Source organism: Leucoraja erinacea, unplaced genomic scaffold (assembly GCF_028641065.1).
Source record: "Leucoraja erinacea ecotype New England unplaced genomic scaffold, Leri_hhj_1 Leri_243S, whole genome shotgun sequence".
In the NCBI taxonomy this organism is placed as follows: domain Eukaryota; kingdom Metazoa; phylum Chordata; class Chondrichthyes; order Rajiformes; family Rajidae; genus Leucoraja; species Leucoraja erinaceus.
The window spans coordinates 136,002-152,193 of record NW_026576144.1 but is presented as its reverse complement, the minus strand read 5'-3'; the positions used below and the strand labels follow the sequence as shown (position 1 = coordinate 152,193).

Sequence of the window (16,192 nt, the reverse complement as noted above, 5' to 3'; positions counted from 1 at the left end):
AAAGTGCACGTCTTTTCCAGTGGATGATCTCCCATTGAGTACAATGCAGCAACATGAACAATTCCACTCTGACTGATGCAGGTAGCACAGTGGTAGTTGTGCCTTACAGCGCCAGAGCCCCGGGTTTGATCCTGACTACAGGTGCTGTCTGTACGTTCTCCCCGTCACCTGCATGGGTTTTCTCAGGTGCTCCGGTTTCTTCCCACACTCCTAAGACGTACAGGCTTGTAGGTTAATTGGCTTTGGTAAAGTTGTAAATTGTCCCTTGCGTGTAGGATAGTGTTAGTGCGCGGGGATCACTGGTCGGCGCAGACTCAGTGGGTCGAAGGGCCTGTTTCCGCATTGTATCTCTAAACTAACTAATATTTGTTGATGCAATGAGTTTTGTTTAGTTTAGAGATACAACGCGGACACAGGCCCTTTGGTCCTCCGAGTCCGCACTAACCAGAGATGCACTAGCACTATCTTTGTCACCAGGGACAATTTACCATCTTTACCGAAGACAATTAACCTACAAACCTGTACGTCCTTGGAGTGTGTGAGGACACCAGAGCACCCAGGGAAAACCCATTTAGTCATGGAGAGAACGTACAAATTCCGTACAGACAGCACCTGTAGTCAGAATTGAACCTGGGTCTCTGGCACTGTAAGGCAGCAACTCTACCACTGCGCCACCGTGTCACCTAGGATGAAAGATTATATTAATACCGTGAGGTCGGGGGGAGTTTCCCCCACCACGGGTACCATGTAATCCCGTGCTACATGCTCCATGATCAGATAGTCGGTGACTAAACCGTCTCCCCCACCTGGTTTGCCAGGTGAGGAAGGGGCTGTGGACCACCAGCAGGACCAAAAACAAGACCTGTCAAAGGGCGGATGAGCTCCTAGCGAGCCAACGTCCATCCACACTTCAGTAGAAGTTGCGATCACTGTCGTACAACAGCATCGTAAGGCACTGTGCCCGTTGATGATGATGATGCATGGATGCAAGATTCTATAAATATCTAAAACAAGGGGGCACAGGCTCAAGGTGAGAGAGTAGAGATTTACAGTAAGTAGGATCTCAGGTGTAACCTTTTTTTGGATCAAGATTCCAAAAGAAGCAATAGAAGTGGGTACAATTACAACTTTCAAAAGACATTTGGACAGATACATGAATATGAGGGGTTGAGAGGAGTATGGGTCAAATGGGACGAGCCCAGAATGTCAACGTGGTCGGTATGGACAAGTTTGGCCAAGGGGCCTGTTTCCATGCTGTCCAGCTCTATGTTTCACAGCAATATTATAGTTAAGTAAACAAAGAATACATAATGTGGAACAAATGTTTGATTGTTTCTGGCAGAACGACTCTCCCCTTGATCATCTGTTTGTTTATAACAAATTTCAAACCTCTGCTGTGTGTACACGCCTCAAATAATGAAGGAAGTATCTTTGGTGCATTATAGAACAGTCTAATCGCAGTTTTAATGATTCATATCAGTGTCTTTCTGCTGTGTCATGTAGTGTGACCAAAGGCCTTATGAACCTTGCCCAAATTACCCCTCCTAACGAGGAAAAGGACACAAATTCTTAGACTGATGCTTCATTGATTTCCAGAAGTGTGTCCTCTTCGTTACGTACCCGATGCAGTTAAGAGGAAAAAGTTGCTTGATTCTACTTTTGTATCGAGTATCAAAATCCAAAGAGTAGATTTGGCATTGTCTAAGAATTTGTGTCCTTTTCCTCATTAGGAGGGGTAATTTGGGCAAGGTTCATAAGGCCTTTGGTTACACTACATGACGCAGCAGAGAGGCACTGATATGAATCATTAAAACTGCTCTCCTCCATACATGCCCTCCCTTGTGGTGACTCCCTTACACCTCCCCCTTCCTTCAACCCCTTCCTACTCTCCTTGTCGACATCTTGCCACACCCGTCCCTCTCCTTCCGAACCCCTCTCTCTCTACCCCTCCTCACCTACCCTCCAGCTCCTCCCCTCATCACCCCACTCCCCCCCATAAAACTACCTCCTCCCCACATCCATCCATCCCCGTTGAGCTGCGACGGTCCCGTGAAGGTCGGGCGCGATTACATGCGTACGCACAGCCGTCTGGAGCGCGTGACGTCATTTGAAGATGGACACAAAGCTGGAGTAACTCAGCGGGACCGGCAGCTTCGCTGGAGAGAAGCAATGTGTGACGTTTCGTGTCGAGACTTCTTCAGTTTGAAAAGAAGGGTCTTGACCCGAAACGTCACCCATTGCTTCTCTCCAGAGATGCTGCCGGTCTCGCTGAATTACTCCAACATTTTGTGTCTATCTTAAATTTTCTTGGCCCCGCTCTGGGAGTAGAAGTGGGGGCGGATCAGGACCGCAACGGCCGTGAGCCCCAGGCCGAGTTCAGCGATCGTTAGCCTGCTTCTGCTGCTGTTGGAGGTGAGACGTTGCGTCGCTCCAGGGTCTTGGACCTGTCCCACTTTGGCCGTCAGTTCCGTGACAAGCCATTGGCGTGCAAAGATTTTGTTCATTACAAAAATTTCGGAGCCCCGTGCAATGTAGCGCACAACTACATACCCCTCCGCACTTCTAAGTGGGACCGGCCCCGCGTGGCCATACGATGCCCGTGCGCCTCAACGCGACCACGAGGTCGCGTAATTTACGTGCCAAGGACACGTAAGTGGGACAGGCACTTTAGGTTGTGGTAGGATGATTCAGTTGCCTGATAACAGCTGGGAAGAAACTGTCCCTAAATTTGGAGGTGTGCGTTTTCACACTACTGTACCTTTTGCCTGATGGAAGAGGGAGAAGAAGGAGTGGTCAGGGTGCGACTCGTCCTTGATTATGCTGCTGGCCTTGCCGAGGCGGCGTCGGGTATAAATGGAGGTCAATGGAAGGGAGGTTGGTTTGTGTGATGGCCCGGGCTGCGTCCACAATTTACTGCAATTTCTTAACGCCCTGGATGGAGCTGTTCCCAAATCAAGCTGTGATGCATACTGCTCCCCTACACCAGCAATACCTCTTCAAATCCTTCCTCACCACCCCGCTTCCATATACCCCAACATTCCTGGCGAATCCTGTTGGCTCCCAGTGCCTTCCCCACATCGCCCCATTCCTTCCAAAGTCCAGTTTCCTCCCTCCATCTCCACCGACCCACTTTCCAACTGCTGATCTTTACCTATTTACCTCCACCTTCACTGGTCACTCATACCCTCCAGATCCTTCACCTGTACCTCACCTTCCATCCCTTCCCCAACCACTCCCTCCCCCTCCCTGCCCAATCCCACCCACTCTCCCTCCCCATTCCCACCCCTCCCACAAATTCCCACACACCCCTCCCTCCCATTCCCTTCCCACCCATCCATCCCTCCCATTCTACCCCCCTCTTCCATTCCCTCCATCCCGATTCCCACTCCCCTCCCTCTTCTCCCCTCTCACCCATTCCCACCCCTCTTCCCCTGCACCCTCCCATCTCCATTCCACCCCTCTCTCCCATTCGTCGCTCCCTCCCATTCCTACCCCTCTCCCTACCCCACCCATTCCCACCCCCTACCCACCTCTCTCATTCCATCCCTCCCCTCCTTGGGTCAGTCGCTGCCTTGAGGCAGACAGACAAGCCCCGGCCCCTCTACACAGCCCCGCCCGGGCTCAGCTCCGCCCCGTGTCGCGGGCTCTCTCTCCATCAGCCGCGGCGCCAGGCAACAGGCGGCCGCTGGCAAACACCCGTCTCCCGGGACGCGGCTCCGAGCCCGCCAGGCAAGGGCAGAGGCACGGGGGGGAAGGTAGGGTGCCGGGGGAGAGAGGGAGGGTGTAGGGGAGAGAGGGAGGGTGTAGGGGAGAGAGGGTGCAGAGGGAGGTTGCAGCTAGGTGTGTGGAATTCAGGAGGTGCAGGTTGGAGGAGGGGATGGGAGAAAGGAGGGGGAGGGGGAGAGGGTGAGAGGGGGGGGGGGGGGGGTGAGCAGGTGGAGGTGGGCGTAAAGTAAAAGGGAGACTGGTGCAAGAGGGAGGAGGATGAAGGGAAAGGGGATGGGGAGCTACTGGAGAGGAGGAATGGAGCGACGGGGAAGTGGGGGGGGGGGGGATGAAGGGATGACAAGGGTGGGGTAATGTAGAGGGGAGGGAGGGTTGAAGGGGAGGAGGGAAGGGGGATTGAAGGGGGGTGGTGGAGGGAGGGAGATGTGATGCAAGAGGGAGTGAAAGAGAGAGGATGTGGGAGGAGGGAATAAGGAGAAGAGGTTGTTGAATGGGGAAACAATCCTCTGAGGGGAGGAGGTGGGAGGAAGTGGATGAACAGGTTGAAGTCTCAGAGACCTGATACAACAATGAGTTGACCTGCATAGCAGTGTATCTGGTCACTTAATCCATTTCCTTCATTTCCAATTACAAGTGTATTATCTGCATTATATTTTTGCTAAACAAACTCCCCCTAATCTAAAACTAAACAAAATCCTAAACATCGACCGTCTATTTCCCTCCACTGGTGGTGCCTATCCCACTAAATTCCTCCAGCTTTGCTCGTTGCTGTGGCCTGTATCCGTGTGCATGTTGAGGTTATGGCCACATCCTTAGAGTGGGCCGAGAGACCAACATAAAACCAAGAATTAAATCAGTGTGTGTTGGGCTCAGCAGCTCAGTGTGTGGAAGGAGAAAGTTCAATATTTATCCTGATGAACGTTTATCAGATGCGAACGATAAAAGGTCCAGAGCTGCTACCTCACAGCGCCAGAGAGCTAGGTTTGATGTGCGGAGTTTGTTGTCTGTGTGGAGTTTGCACGTTCTCCCTGCGACCGCGTGGGTTTCCTCCCAGGTCTCCAAGACGTGAGGTTTTGGAGGTTAATCGGCCTCGGGAAAGAAATTACCTTTGAGTGCAGGGAGTGGACAAGAAAGTGGGATACCGAAGATTCAGTATGAACGGGTGACATGATCAGCATGAACATGATGGGCCAAAGGGCCTCTTTGCATGCCGTATCCCAAAAGTAAACTCAAGTAACAAGGGATAAAAAGGATTTGAACTGGTGTGACAAAACAAAGGAAAGCGCAAAAAGGTCAGGCAGCGTCTGTGGAAGGAAATGGGTAGGTCAAAGCCTTCCTCGAGATGGAAGGAGTAGAGGGAATGTCGTCAGTGTAAATGGGTAGGGGTGCAATCAGTGTAATGATTGCTTGCTAGATTCCCTGAAAGATGAGCACAGACCTGTGAATCACGTCATTTCAAGAAATTTGGAGAGGGAACTAAAATGGTGACAGTGAGATTACCTTCATGGGTGGAAGGGTCAAAAGTTTAATTTCTGGGACAGAAATACTGATAGATTTCGAAAGTTGACAGTGGCAACGAGAAAGCTTCACCTAACCTGGAGGAAAAAATAAACTGCTGGAAGAACATCAGATCGCTTCGCCGAACACCTCCGCTCGGTTCGCAATAACCAACCCGATCTCCCGGTGGTTCAGCACTTCAACTCCTCCTCCCATTCCAAATCCGACCTTTCTGTACTTGGCCTCCTCCATGGCCAGAGTGAGGACCACCGTAAATTGGAGGAGCAGCACCTCATATTTTGCTTGGGCAGTTTGCACCCCAGCACTATGAACATTGTCCTCTAATTTCAGGTAGTCCTTGCTTTCTCCTCACCTTCTCAGCTCACTGGCTCCACCTCTTCCTTTCTTCTCCCCCCTCACATCTGTCTGAAGAAGGATTGCCTATTTCCTTCGCTCCATAGATGCTGCCTCACCTGCTAAGTTTCTCCAGGTTTTTTGTCTACTTTCGATTTTCCAGCATCTGCAGTTGCTTCTTAAACATCAGGCCCTAATCCATGGTTTCAACCAAATTCTTCAACTTCAACGCATTTATTTTAAAATAAAAAATAAAATGCTGGAGTCACTCAATGGGGCAGGCAGCATTCCTAGAGAACATGGACCAAGCCATGTTCCCCACAGATGCTGCCTGGCTTGCTCCAGCACTTGTTTTTCATGTTTAAAACATCCACTAATTTGCCTTGCCTGATCCACTGAGTTTATGTTAGTTTATGTTAGTTTAGAGATGCAGCGTAGAAACAGACCCCCCCCCCCCCCTAGCGTTAATGTGTGGTGCGATGTGGACTCGGTGGGCCGTAGTCCTGTTTGCATACTGTATCTCTAAAAAATAAATTAAACAAAACTAAAAACCATAGATTTAAAAAAAATGAAATTTATGTTCTCTTTTGAATTTTCTGTAGAATGAAATCAAGATCATCTTTACCGGCAGTCAAAATTTATCTGAGTGAAGCTACTCCTGTTTGTGTTTATATTCAAAAACCTAAATTGCTGCCCTCTATTGTGGAAGTAAGTGAACGTTTTGTCAATTTCTTAAATAACTGTTGGAAATAATTCTTGGCCAAAGAACCAAAGAGGATGATGTACCTTTTGAATTCCCGGCATTTTGTGATTATTTGAAACGTAATGTATATGAGTAGTCAGTTGAACAGTAAGTAAGGTTTGCAGACAGCTGTTCAAACAAGGTTATCGTCAAGTAAAAAGTCCTGTAAACGGTAAATTAATTAATGTGTTTGACGGTAGTGGGAGACCAAGGTTGAACAGGCTAGTGTAGAAACAAGGAACTGCAGATGCTGGTTTACAAAAAGAAAACACACAAAGTGCTGGAAGAACTCAGCGGGTCAGGCAGCATCTCTGGAGAACATGGATAGGTGATGTTTTGAGTCGGGGCCCTTCTTGCGTTGAAATAAGTAATTGGACTGATACTTGAATCTGTAAAGCATGAAAGTCTTGAGGCAAGTAGTGGTACGCTGGGTTAGTGTTGATAGTAAGCATGGACGTAGTATGTCGAGGGATCTATTTCCGTGCTAAATTATTATATATTCCATGGTGCTGTCCAATATATGTTTCATGTTAAACTTTGAGTTATCGTAAGAAGGAACTACAAGTCTTGTCGTACTTAAATGGTCACTATAGGTATAAGTTATGCTGGTCAAGAAAGGTTTAGCTGTCGATGGCCTCATAAGGTCATAAATTGTAGGGTCATAAGTAATAGGAGCAGAATTAGGCCATTTGGCACATCATGTTTACTCCGCCATACAATCATGGCTGATCTATCTCTCTCCCCTAACCCCATTCTCCTGCATCCCCCCCCCCCCCCCCCCCCCCCCAATAACCTCCCACACCTGTACTAATCTCTGCCTCAAAAATATCCATTGACTTGAACTCAACTACCTTCTGTGGCGAAGAATTCTTTGTTTTCACTCATGTGGAATATAAGCACTGGCCCAAATGTCTTGTCATTCTGCTGTAAATCCTTTGCCATTTTATTCCCTTTCTTTTGATCAAATTGTTGCTTTTTTATCTCTTTTGTTTCTGTTCCAGGTAATAATGTTATAGTTAGGATCCACAGGAATAACCATAAATATGTAAGGCAAAATATATTATTCTTTCACTAAAATATTCTGGTAGCATCGTGAATACATTTAAAAGGCAGAGATAGATAGATTCTTGATTAATACGGGTGTCAGAGTTTTTTTTATTTGTACAGGTGTCAGGGGTTATGGGGAAAAGGCAGGAGATTGGGTTTAGGAGGGATAGATAGATCAGCCATGAATGATTGGCAGAGTAGAATCGATGGGCCGAATGTCCTAATTCTACTCCTATCACTTATGTTCTTATGATTTGTACTCTGTATCTTTTCCTTCACCTTACTCCATTGTTTTTGTGTTTGACTTGCTGGTATATCTGAGCTGTTTGGATAGCATGCAAAACAAAGCTTTTCACTGAACCTCGGTACACATGACAATCAGAAACCTAAACCTAAAATCAGCACTGTGAATAAATCTTGTTTGAAATTTCACAATTATATTTATGTTCGACATGTTTGTAATGTTTGTCTCGTATGATGCAGAGACCAGATCGACCTCTTGAAACCACCTTCGACAAGATAGAAAATGAGCAAATGAATCAGTCTGGGCACCAGGTTGACAGAGTCATGAAAGACCTGAAACAACTGAAAAACAAAGTAAGTTTAGATAACATCATTAAAAATGGGATTTGGTGAGGTTCTTGAATAGTTTAGTTTAGTTTAGTTTAGAGATACAACAAGGAAACAGGCCCTTCAGCCCTGAACATTACCACTATCCTAAACACACAAGGGACAATTTTACATTTATACCAAGCCAATTAACCTACAAATCTGTACGTCTTTTGAGTGTGGGAGGAAACCGGAGTTCCCGTGCAGATCACGGGGAGAACATACAAACTTCGTACAGGCAGCTTCCGTAGTCAGGATAGAACCCAGATCTCTGGCATTGTAAGGCAGCAATTCCAACGCTGGACCACCGTGCCTCTTGTGCTGCAAGTTACTTAGATCTTTTTTACATTTAACGTTTGACTGGAGAATAGTCGATTGCTGAAGCATGGTATAATATGCAGGTTGAACCTGAAGGACCAAAGCGCAGAGGCACCTGAATGTTTACTGCATGACAGACAAAAGGATGATTATATAGACCTGTTGAAGACTAGAGAGCATAGATTTAAGGTGAGAGTGGCATAGACAAAAGATTGATTTGAGGTGATTTTATATATATATCTAATGAAGACTAGGTTTAAGGTTAGAGAGGCAAAGTATAAAGTACATGTGTGGGGCAAGTTATTGTTTAAACACAGGGTAGTGTGTGCCCAGAACGTAAGCTAGGGGTGGTGGTGGAGGCAGACATGATAGTGGCATTTAAGAGGCTTTTAGATGGGGAATATGCTGGGAATGATGGGAGGATTGGATGAAGTGCAGGCAGATGAAATCAGTGACTCTTGGCATCAAGATAAACAAATGCGCAGGCATAGATATTGTGGGCCAAAGGGCCTGTCCCTGTGCTGTACTGGGCAAAAGGTGTAGAAGTGTGAAAGCGCACACCTCCAGATTCAGGGACAGTTTCATCCCAGCTGTTATCAGGCAACTGAACTATCCTACCACAACCAGAGAGCAGTCCTGAACTACTGTCTACCTCATCGGGGACCCTTCGACTATCTTTGATCGGACATTGCTGGCTTTATCTTGCACTGAACGTTATTCCCTTATCATGTATTTGTACCCTGCAAATGGCTTGATTGTAATCATTAGAGCTATGATGTTTAGGCACTAAAAAACTCTGAAATAGGCAGGCAAAAAGGCATAATAAAATCATGAAAAAGGCACGAAAAAGGCATTTATTGATTAAAAAAGGCATAAAAGGGCATGTATTTCCACCACCAAAATATGGTTAAAAATGATAATATAAAGGTACACTACAGTAAATAACCAAAGTTGCCTGGTTGCACATAACTACCAGCATTTTGTTCAAATGGTGTTAAACTATACCGTCTGTCAGACAGAATATGCTACAGTTGTAAAAACTTCTTTCTACCTCACTGAGGTCACTGGTGCATACCCGAAACGAGCTACAGACTCTATATTCATGTCGATATCTTGTACATTACAACTACCTTTGAGAACTTTAGCTATATTTTGTATTTCTTCAAGATCTTTGTTCGCTAAAATCACTCTCTCACATTTTCCTTGTATGTCTTTGCCTACATCGCCGGGAACTTTACGAATATCATCAGTTACTTTGTTGAAAACCTGCAAGTTATTCACTAATGTTTTGACACATTTCTCAAGGGAAGTGATAGGTTTGCAGAAGTGGGAAGTGGGAAGTTTGCAAAATTGGAAGCAATAAATAGATTTTGGTGAAGATTGAACCACCGACGGTGGCGCCCCCGGTTTCGTCCCGGTGGTGGAAATTTTATTGTAATTTATCCTGTGCCAGCACGTTTATAATAACATTAATATTAACGTGTTAACATAGGAAACATCATTGTAATCACAACCAAGAAAATAGCATGACCTTTTAGCAAAACGGCAAAAAAAGACCGATTTAGGCACTAAATCGTGAAAAGGGCATTATCTCGGTAAAATTATCAAAAAAGGCGTGAAAAGGCACATGGCATTTATAGCAAAATCCTGGCACTAGTAATCATGCATTGTCTTTCCGCTGGCTGGTTAGCACGCCACAAAAGCTTTTCACGCGACAATAATAAAAATTGCATAAATTACTCTGTTACCTCTAAAGCAAATTGTTTAAATTGTCCCCCAAAAGCTGAACACATCAGGTGAACAGTTGGCGGAAGATTTGATTGACTCGGCTAAATCGAAATGCCCGGACGAAGATCTTGAAGCTAAACAGTCGTGGGAACTTTCCAGAACAATCTATAGACATGGAGATATCTGGGAGAGCTTTGGAAAGCTACAGAAAGAACAGAATCTGAATCGGTAAGTATATTTGTTATCTGTGAGATAGTGCAAGTATGAATGCTTAGAGACATTCATGTGAAATTAGGTCGTTTGATATTTAAATCAGTATTCCAATACAGGTGCACAACCTTTTATCCGGAGTTCCGGAAACCGAAAAGCTCCGAAACCCGGACATTTTCTCCAGGATGTCGTCTGCACACCAAAGCTCGCGTTTGGCGCCATACTTGCCCCGAAACAACCCATGGTCAACCCAGGTCTTTACTACTGTAGCAGCTGCCTCCTCCCCGGAGACAGGGGAGACACTTAAACATCTGTAAATCATTGCTTAAATGTTAGTCAGTTAGTTTGGAGGGCTTTTATGTGAAGGGGGGGAGGTGAAGGGGGAAACTTTAATTCTTAGTCCCCTACCTGGTCGGAGAGGCGGGGAGCGGGCAATGCCTTACCGGGTCGCCGTGCAGCAAGCTCCGGAGCGCTGTGGCCGCCGACTCCCAACATCGCGGAGCTGGGGCTGCGGGCGTCTGGCCGCGGGCGGTGCCGGTTGGAGCTCCGACCCCGGCAACTCTACCCCTGGCTGCGCGGCGCTCCAAATCCAGCGCGGCCCGCGGCCGGACGCCCGCAGCCCCAGCTCCGCGATGTGTGTCGGCGGCCATAGCGTTCCGGAGCTTACTGCACGGTGACCCGGTAAGGCATTGCCCACTCCCCGCTGGTATCCCAGCGCTGTGACGCCGCCGACTCCCAACATCGCGGAGCTGGGGCTGCGGGCGTCCGGCAGCGCTGGATTTGGTGCGCCGCGCAGCCAGGGGTAGAGTTGCTGGGGTCGGAGCTCCAACCGGCCACAGCACTCCGGAGCTTACTGCAACCCGGTAAGGCATCGCGCGCTCCCCGCCTCTCCGACATGGTAGGGGACTAAGAATTAAAGTTTCCCCCTTCCCCCCCCCCCCCCAACCACATAAAATCCCTCCAAACTAACTAACTGACTAACATTTAAGCAATGATTTACAATGATTCCCCGGTCTCCGGGGAGGAGGCAGCCGCTCCAGACTTTTCAAGACGCCCGCGCTACCTACCTAATCTACGCTAAAAATCTTCCATTCGGAAATCCGAAAAATTCTGAAATCCGAGAAGTGTCTGGTCCCAAGGCATTCGGATAAAAGGTTGTGCACCTGTAATACACTTTTTTATTGAGAAATGTAAACTCCTCGGGACAAGTGATCTATCGAGGGATAACCAAGGGCAATAAGGCTGGAATTAAATTGAAAGGAACTTTGAGAAGAAGCATAAAACAGAGAGTGGTACAGCACATGGACAGGCCCTACGGCCCACTACCGCTCTGCCGGCCATGATGCTAAATTGAACTAATGCCAACTCCCTGTAAATGATGCATGTCACCCATACCTCATGTCTTGTTGTTAGAATCACAGAGCTCCACAGCATGGAAACAGGCCCCTTGGCCCCACTTGTCCAGGGCCAACCAAGTTGCGTAGCAACCTAGTCGCACATGTCTGTACCTGGCCCACATTCTTCCAAACCTTTCCGATCTATTTCTTATCTTTAGGTTCTTGATTCATAAGGCTGTCAAAGGTTGCGGGGAGAAGGCAGGAGAGCGGGATTGAAAAGGAAAGATAGACCAGCTATGATTGAATGGTGGAATAGACTCGATGGGCCAAATGGCCTAATTCTGCTCATATGACTTACGACTGGCACAGACAGGTTGGGCTGAAGAGATGTATCCTCACTATGTGACTTTATCCATGTACCTGCTCAAATTTCCTTTAAATGCCCAGATTGTACCAACCTGTACCATTTCCTCAAGCAGTTTGTTTCACGTACACACAACACACTGTGTGAAAAGGTTGCTCCTTTTAAAATCTTTTCCCTTTCATCTTAGACCTATGCCCTCTAGTTTTAGGCTCCCCTACCCCGAGACTATGGTTATTCACTTTATCTATGTCCCTCGTGATCTTCTAAATCTCTGTAGGGTCTCCCCTCAGCCTCCTGTACTGCAGTCAACAAAGACCCAGCCTCTTCTTGTAGCTCAAACTCTCCAGACCTAGTAGCATCTTTGTAAATATTTTTGCAAGGTTTATACATCATTCCTCTGGCAAGGTGACCAGAACAGTACACAACACTCCTAATGTGGTCTGACCAAAGTCTTTCCTGATATTCCCTTTCCCCCATCAGTTCAAGTTAGTTTATTGTCACGTGTACCGAGGTACAGTGAAAAGCTTTTTGTTGCATGCTAACCAGTCAGCAGAGAGACAATACATGATTACAATCGATCCATTTACTGTGTATAGATACATGATAAGGGAATAACGTTTAGTGCAAGGTAAAGCCAGCAAAGCCAGCGTGAGGTATAAATGGAGTCAATGGAAGGAAGGTTGGTTTGTGTGATGGCCTGGGCTGCATCCGCAGCCCGATCTATTCCTTTCTGATGGTCTCTACAACTCCTTTCACTCTTTCCCAGTCCTATTGAAGAATCTTTAACTGAAACATTAACTCTGTTTCTCCTCCCACACACTGCCTTGAGGCATTATTTCCAGCACAATGCTTCTATTTCAGTACCATTATAATCTTCGTGCCTGTGTCGGTGGTAGCCTGTATTTTCGATTTAAATGTTTTTGTCGTTTTACTAACAGATTTCCCACTGCCCACAAAAATATATATAGTTCCAACATGACATCCCAACTACTGGAGTCAATACGTCTGTAGCAAGGAACTGCAGATGCAGGTTGATACCAGAGGTAGTCACAAAATGCTGGAGTAACTCAGCGGGTCGGGCAGAATCACTGGAGAAAAGGAGCAGGTGACGTTTTGGGTGGGAACCCTTCTTCATACTGAGAGTAGAGATGGTGAGGGAGGATGAAAATAACATGGAGGCGAGGAAAGGCCAGAACAGAACTGGGTCTCAGTATCTCTCGTCATCCATTTTACATTTGCTGCCATGCATCTTAAATTATTGACTGGTGTGTAGTTGGAAACTGATCTGGTGCCTCCTTTCTCACAATTTAGGAAGGAAAATGAAAGTCTTACTGAAGAGAACAAGCTGGTGGTGGCACTGAAAGAAGCTGAAACAGCATCCATCGCTGCAGAAAACCAAGTGGCAACGCTAAAAAATTCCATTGTAGAATTAATCCAGGTGAGTACAATGTACGACTAAAGGCAAGACAAAGTGCTGGAGGAACTCAGCAGATCAGGCAGCATCCTTGGAGAACACAGATTAGGTGATGGGATTAGGTTTCGGGTCAGGACCCTCCTTCAGACTGTCGGAGAGAGGGGGAGAACGTGTTCATAGCAGGCATACCTTGGAGAGATTTTGCAGTGGAGCAGTCAGAATTTAGAAACAAAGGAACTGCAGATGCTGGTTTACAAATAAAAGCACACAAAGAGCTGGAGTAACTCAGCAGGTCATGCAGCAACTGTGGAGAACATGAATAGGCATCCTTCAAAATCCATGTTCTCCAGAAATGCTGCCTGGCCCGCTGAGTTACTCCAGAACTTTGTGTTTAAGAAGGAACAGCAAATGCTGGAAAATCGAAGGTAGACAAAAATGCTGGAGAAACTCAGCGAGTGAGGCAGCATCTATGGAGCGAAGGAAATCGAGACCCTTCTTCAGACTGATGTGGGGGTGAGGGGGGCGGGAAGAAGAAAGGAAGAGGCAGAGACAGTGGGCTGTAGGAGAGCTGGGAAGCGGAGGGAAAAGAAGGGGAAAGCAGGGACTACCTAAAATTGGAGAAGTTAATGTTCATACCGCTGGCGTGTTGACTACCACCCCACACCCCCACATCAGTCTGAAGATAGATCTCAATCCAAAACATTGCCTATTTCCTTCGCTCTATAGATGCTGCCTCACCCGCTGAGTTTCTCCAGCACTTTGTGTCTTTTCTTGTGTATGATCTATGATCGGTAAATTAGCCAGATCTTCCAGGATTTCAACGTGCACATCAAATTACTGCAGGGACGGGCTGATTTCATCTGGATATGCCTATGGAGATATGTTTAGAGATACAGCACGGAAACAGTCCCTTCGGCCCACCAAGTCCACACTAACCAGCAATCCCCGTACATTAACTACCCCCGCACACACACACACACACACACACACACACACACACACACACACACACACACACACACACACACACACACACACACACACACACACACACACACACACACACACACACACACACACACCACACACACAACTTTTACATTTACACCAAGACAATCAACCTACAAACCTGCACGTCTTTGGAGTGTGGGAGGAAACCGGAGATCCCGGAGAAAACCCAAGTAGGTCACGGTGAGAACGTACAAACTCCGTACAGACAAGCACCAGTAGTCAGGATAGAACCCGGGTTTCTGGCGCTGTAAGGCAGCAACTACCGCTGCAATGCCGTGCCACCCATGTGGTGGAGAGAAATCTCAAAACTCCTCCACAAACAAAATACTGGGAAAGAAAATCACATTTTAAGCCATTTAAAGATTTAATGTCATCTATTAGCAGTGAAAGAAATACAAAATGGTTAACGAGGATAGTTAAGATATTTAATCTTGACAGGTTAGAGACAGCCCTGGCTGACTAACAAGTTTTGAAGAGTTGTGATCAATGGGAGTCAGATAATTGAACATTTGCTTTGCAGGTTCGATGTATGAGGTGAGAGTTTTAATGGGATTAATATGTTGCCAGTCAACAGTGATTAGAAGATCGAGATTCCAAGCAGCAGATCAGATTCAGATTCAATTTTAATTGTCATTGTCAGTGTACAGTACAGACAACGAAATGCAGTTAGCATCTCCCTGGAAGAGCGACATAGAATATAATTTCAATAAATAAATCTCTTTACATGCATACAGTCATAGTGTTTTTCCTGTGGGAGGAGTATCCGGGGGGGTGGGGGGTGATTGGCAGCCACCGAGGTACATTGTTGAGTAGTGTGAGAGCCGCAGGGAAGAAGCTGTTCCTGGACCTGCTGGTCCGGCAACGGAGAGACCTGTAGCGCCTCCCAGATGGTAGGAGGGTAAACAGTCCATGGTTGGGGTGAGAGCAGTCCTTGGCGACGCTGAGCGCCCTTCGCAGATATTGCTTGCTTTGGACAGACTCAATGGAGGGGAGCGAGGAACCGGTGATGCGTTAGGCAATTTTCACCACCCTCTGCAGTATTTTCCAGTCGGAGACAGAGCAGTTGCCATACCATACTGTGATACAGTTAGTAAGGATGCTCTCGATGGTGCAGCGGTAGAAGTTCACCAGAATCTGAGGAGACAGATGGACCTTCTTCAGTCTCCTCAGGAAGAAGAGACGCTGCTGAGCCTTCTTGACCAGAGTTGAGGTATTGTGGGTCCCAGAGAGGTCATCGGAGATGTTGACCCCCAGGAACCTGAAGCTGGAAACACGTTCCACCTCCATCCCGTTGATGAGAATGGGGTTGTGCGTGCCGCCCCTAGACTTCCTGAAGTCTACAATGAGCTCCTTGGTCTTCTTGGAGTTAAGGGCCAGGTTGTTGTCAGTGCACCATGCTGCTAGGAGCTGGACCTCCTCCCCATAGGCCGACTCATCGTTGTTGCTGATGAGGCCAATCACCGTTGTATCATCTGCATACTTGATGATGGTGTTAGTACCATGTACAGGTGTGCAGTCGTAGGTGAAGAGGGAGGAGAGCAGGGGGCTCAGCACACAGCCCTGTGGAACGCGGGTGTTCAGGGTGAGGGTTGAAGAGGTGTGCTGGTCTAACCTAACAGACTGGGGTCTGTTGGTTAGAGAGTCCAGTTCCAGTTGCAGAGGGAGGGGTCGATGCCCAGGTTACCGAGTTTGGTGATCAGTTTAGAGGGTATAATGGTGTTGAATGCTGAGCTGTGATCGATGAACAGCATTCTTGCGTAAGTGTCTCTGTTGTCGAGGTGGGAGAGGGTGGAGTGAATTGCCGTTGAGATGGCATCCTCCGTAATCATTGCAAT

At 47.1% G+C, this 16,192-nt stretch overlaps 1 protein-coding gene across 3 annotated transcripts in view; it reads left to right on the top strand.

The window, feature by feature from the left end:
• The first annotated feature begins 2,254 nt into the window (after nucleotides 1-2,254).
• Nucleotides 2,255-16,192, top strand: part of LOC129716479 (protein BCAP-like) — a 64,715-nt gene continuing 50,777 nt past the window's right edge. For 2 of the 3 annotated variants that reach the window (XM_055666345.1, XM_055666343.1), the window contains exons 1-5: nucleotides 3,509-3,755; nucleotides 6,180-6,285; nucleotides 7,850-7,963; nucleotides 10,077-10,249; nucleotides 13,244-13,370. In XM_055666345.1, coding sequence (XP_055522320.1) covers nucleotides 6,181-6,285; nucleotides 7,850-7,963; nucleotides 10,077-10,249; nucleotides 13,244-13,370 — 519 coding nt within the window. In that variant the 5' untranslated portion in view covers nucleotides 3,509-3,755; nucleotide 6,180. Of the gene's footprint in view, nucleotides 2,413-3,508; nucleotides 3,756-6,179; nucleotides 6,286-7,849; nucleotides 7,964-10,076; nucleotides 10,250-13,243; nucleotides 13,371-16,192 lie in introns of those variants that run through there. The other variant, XM_055666344.1, reaches the window with a different exon arrangement.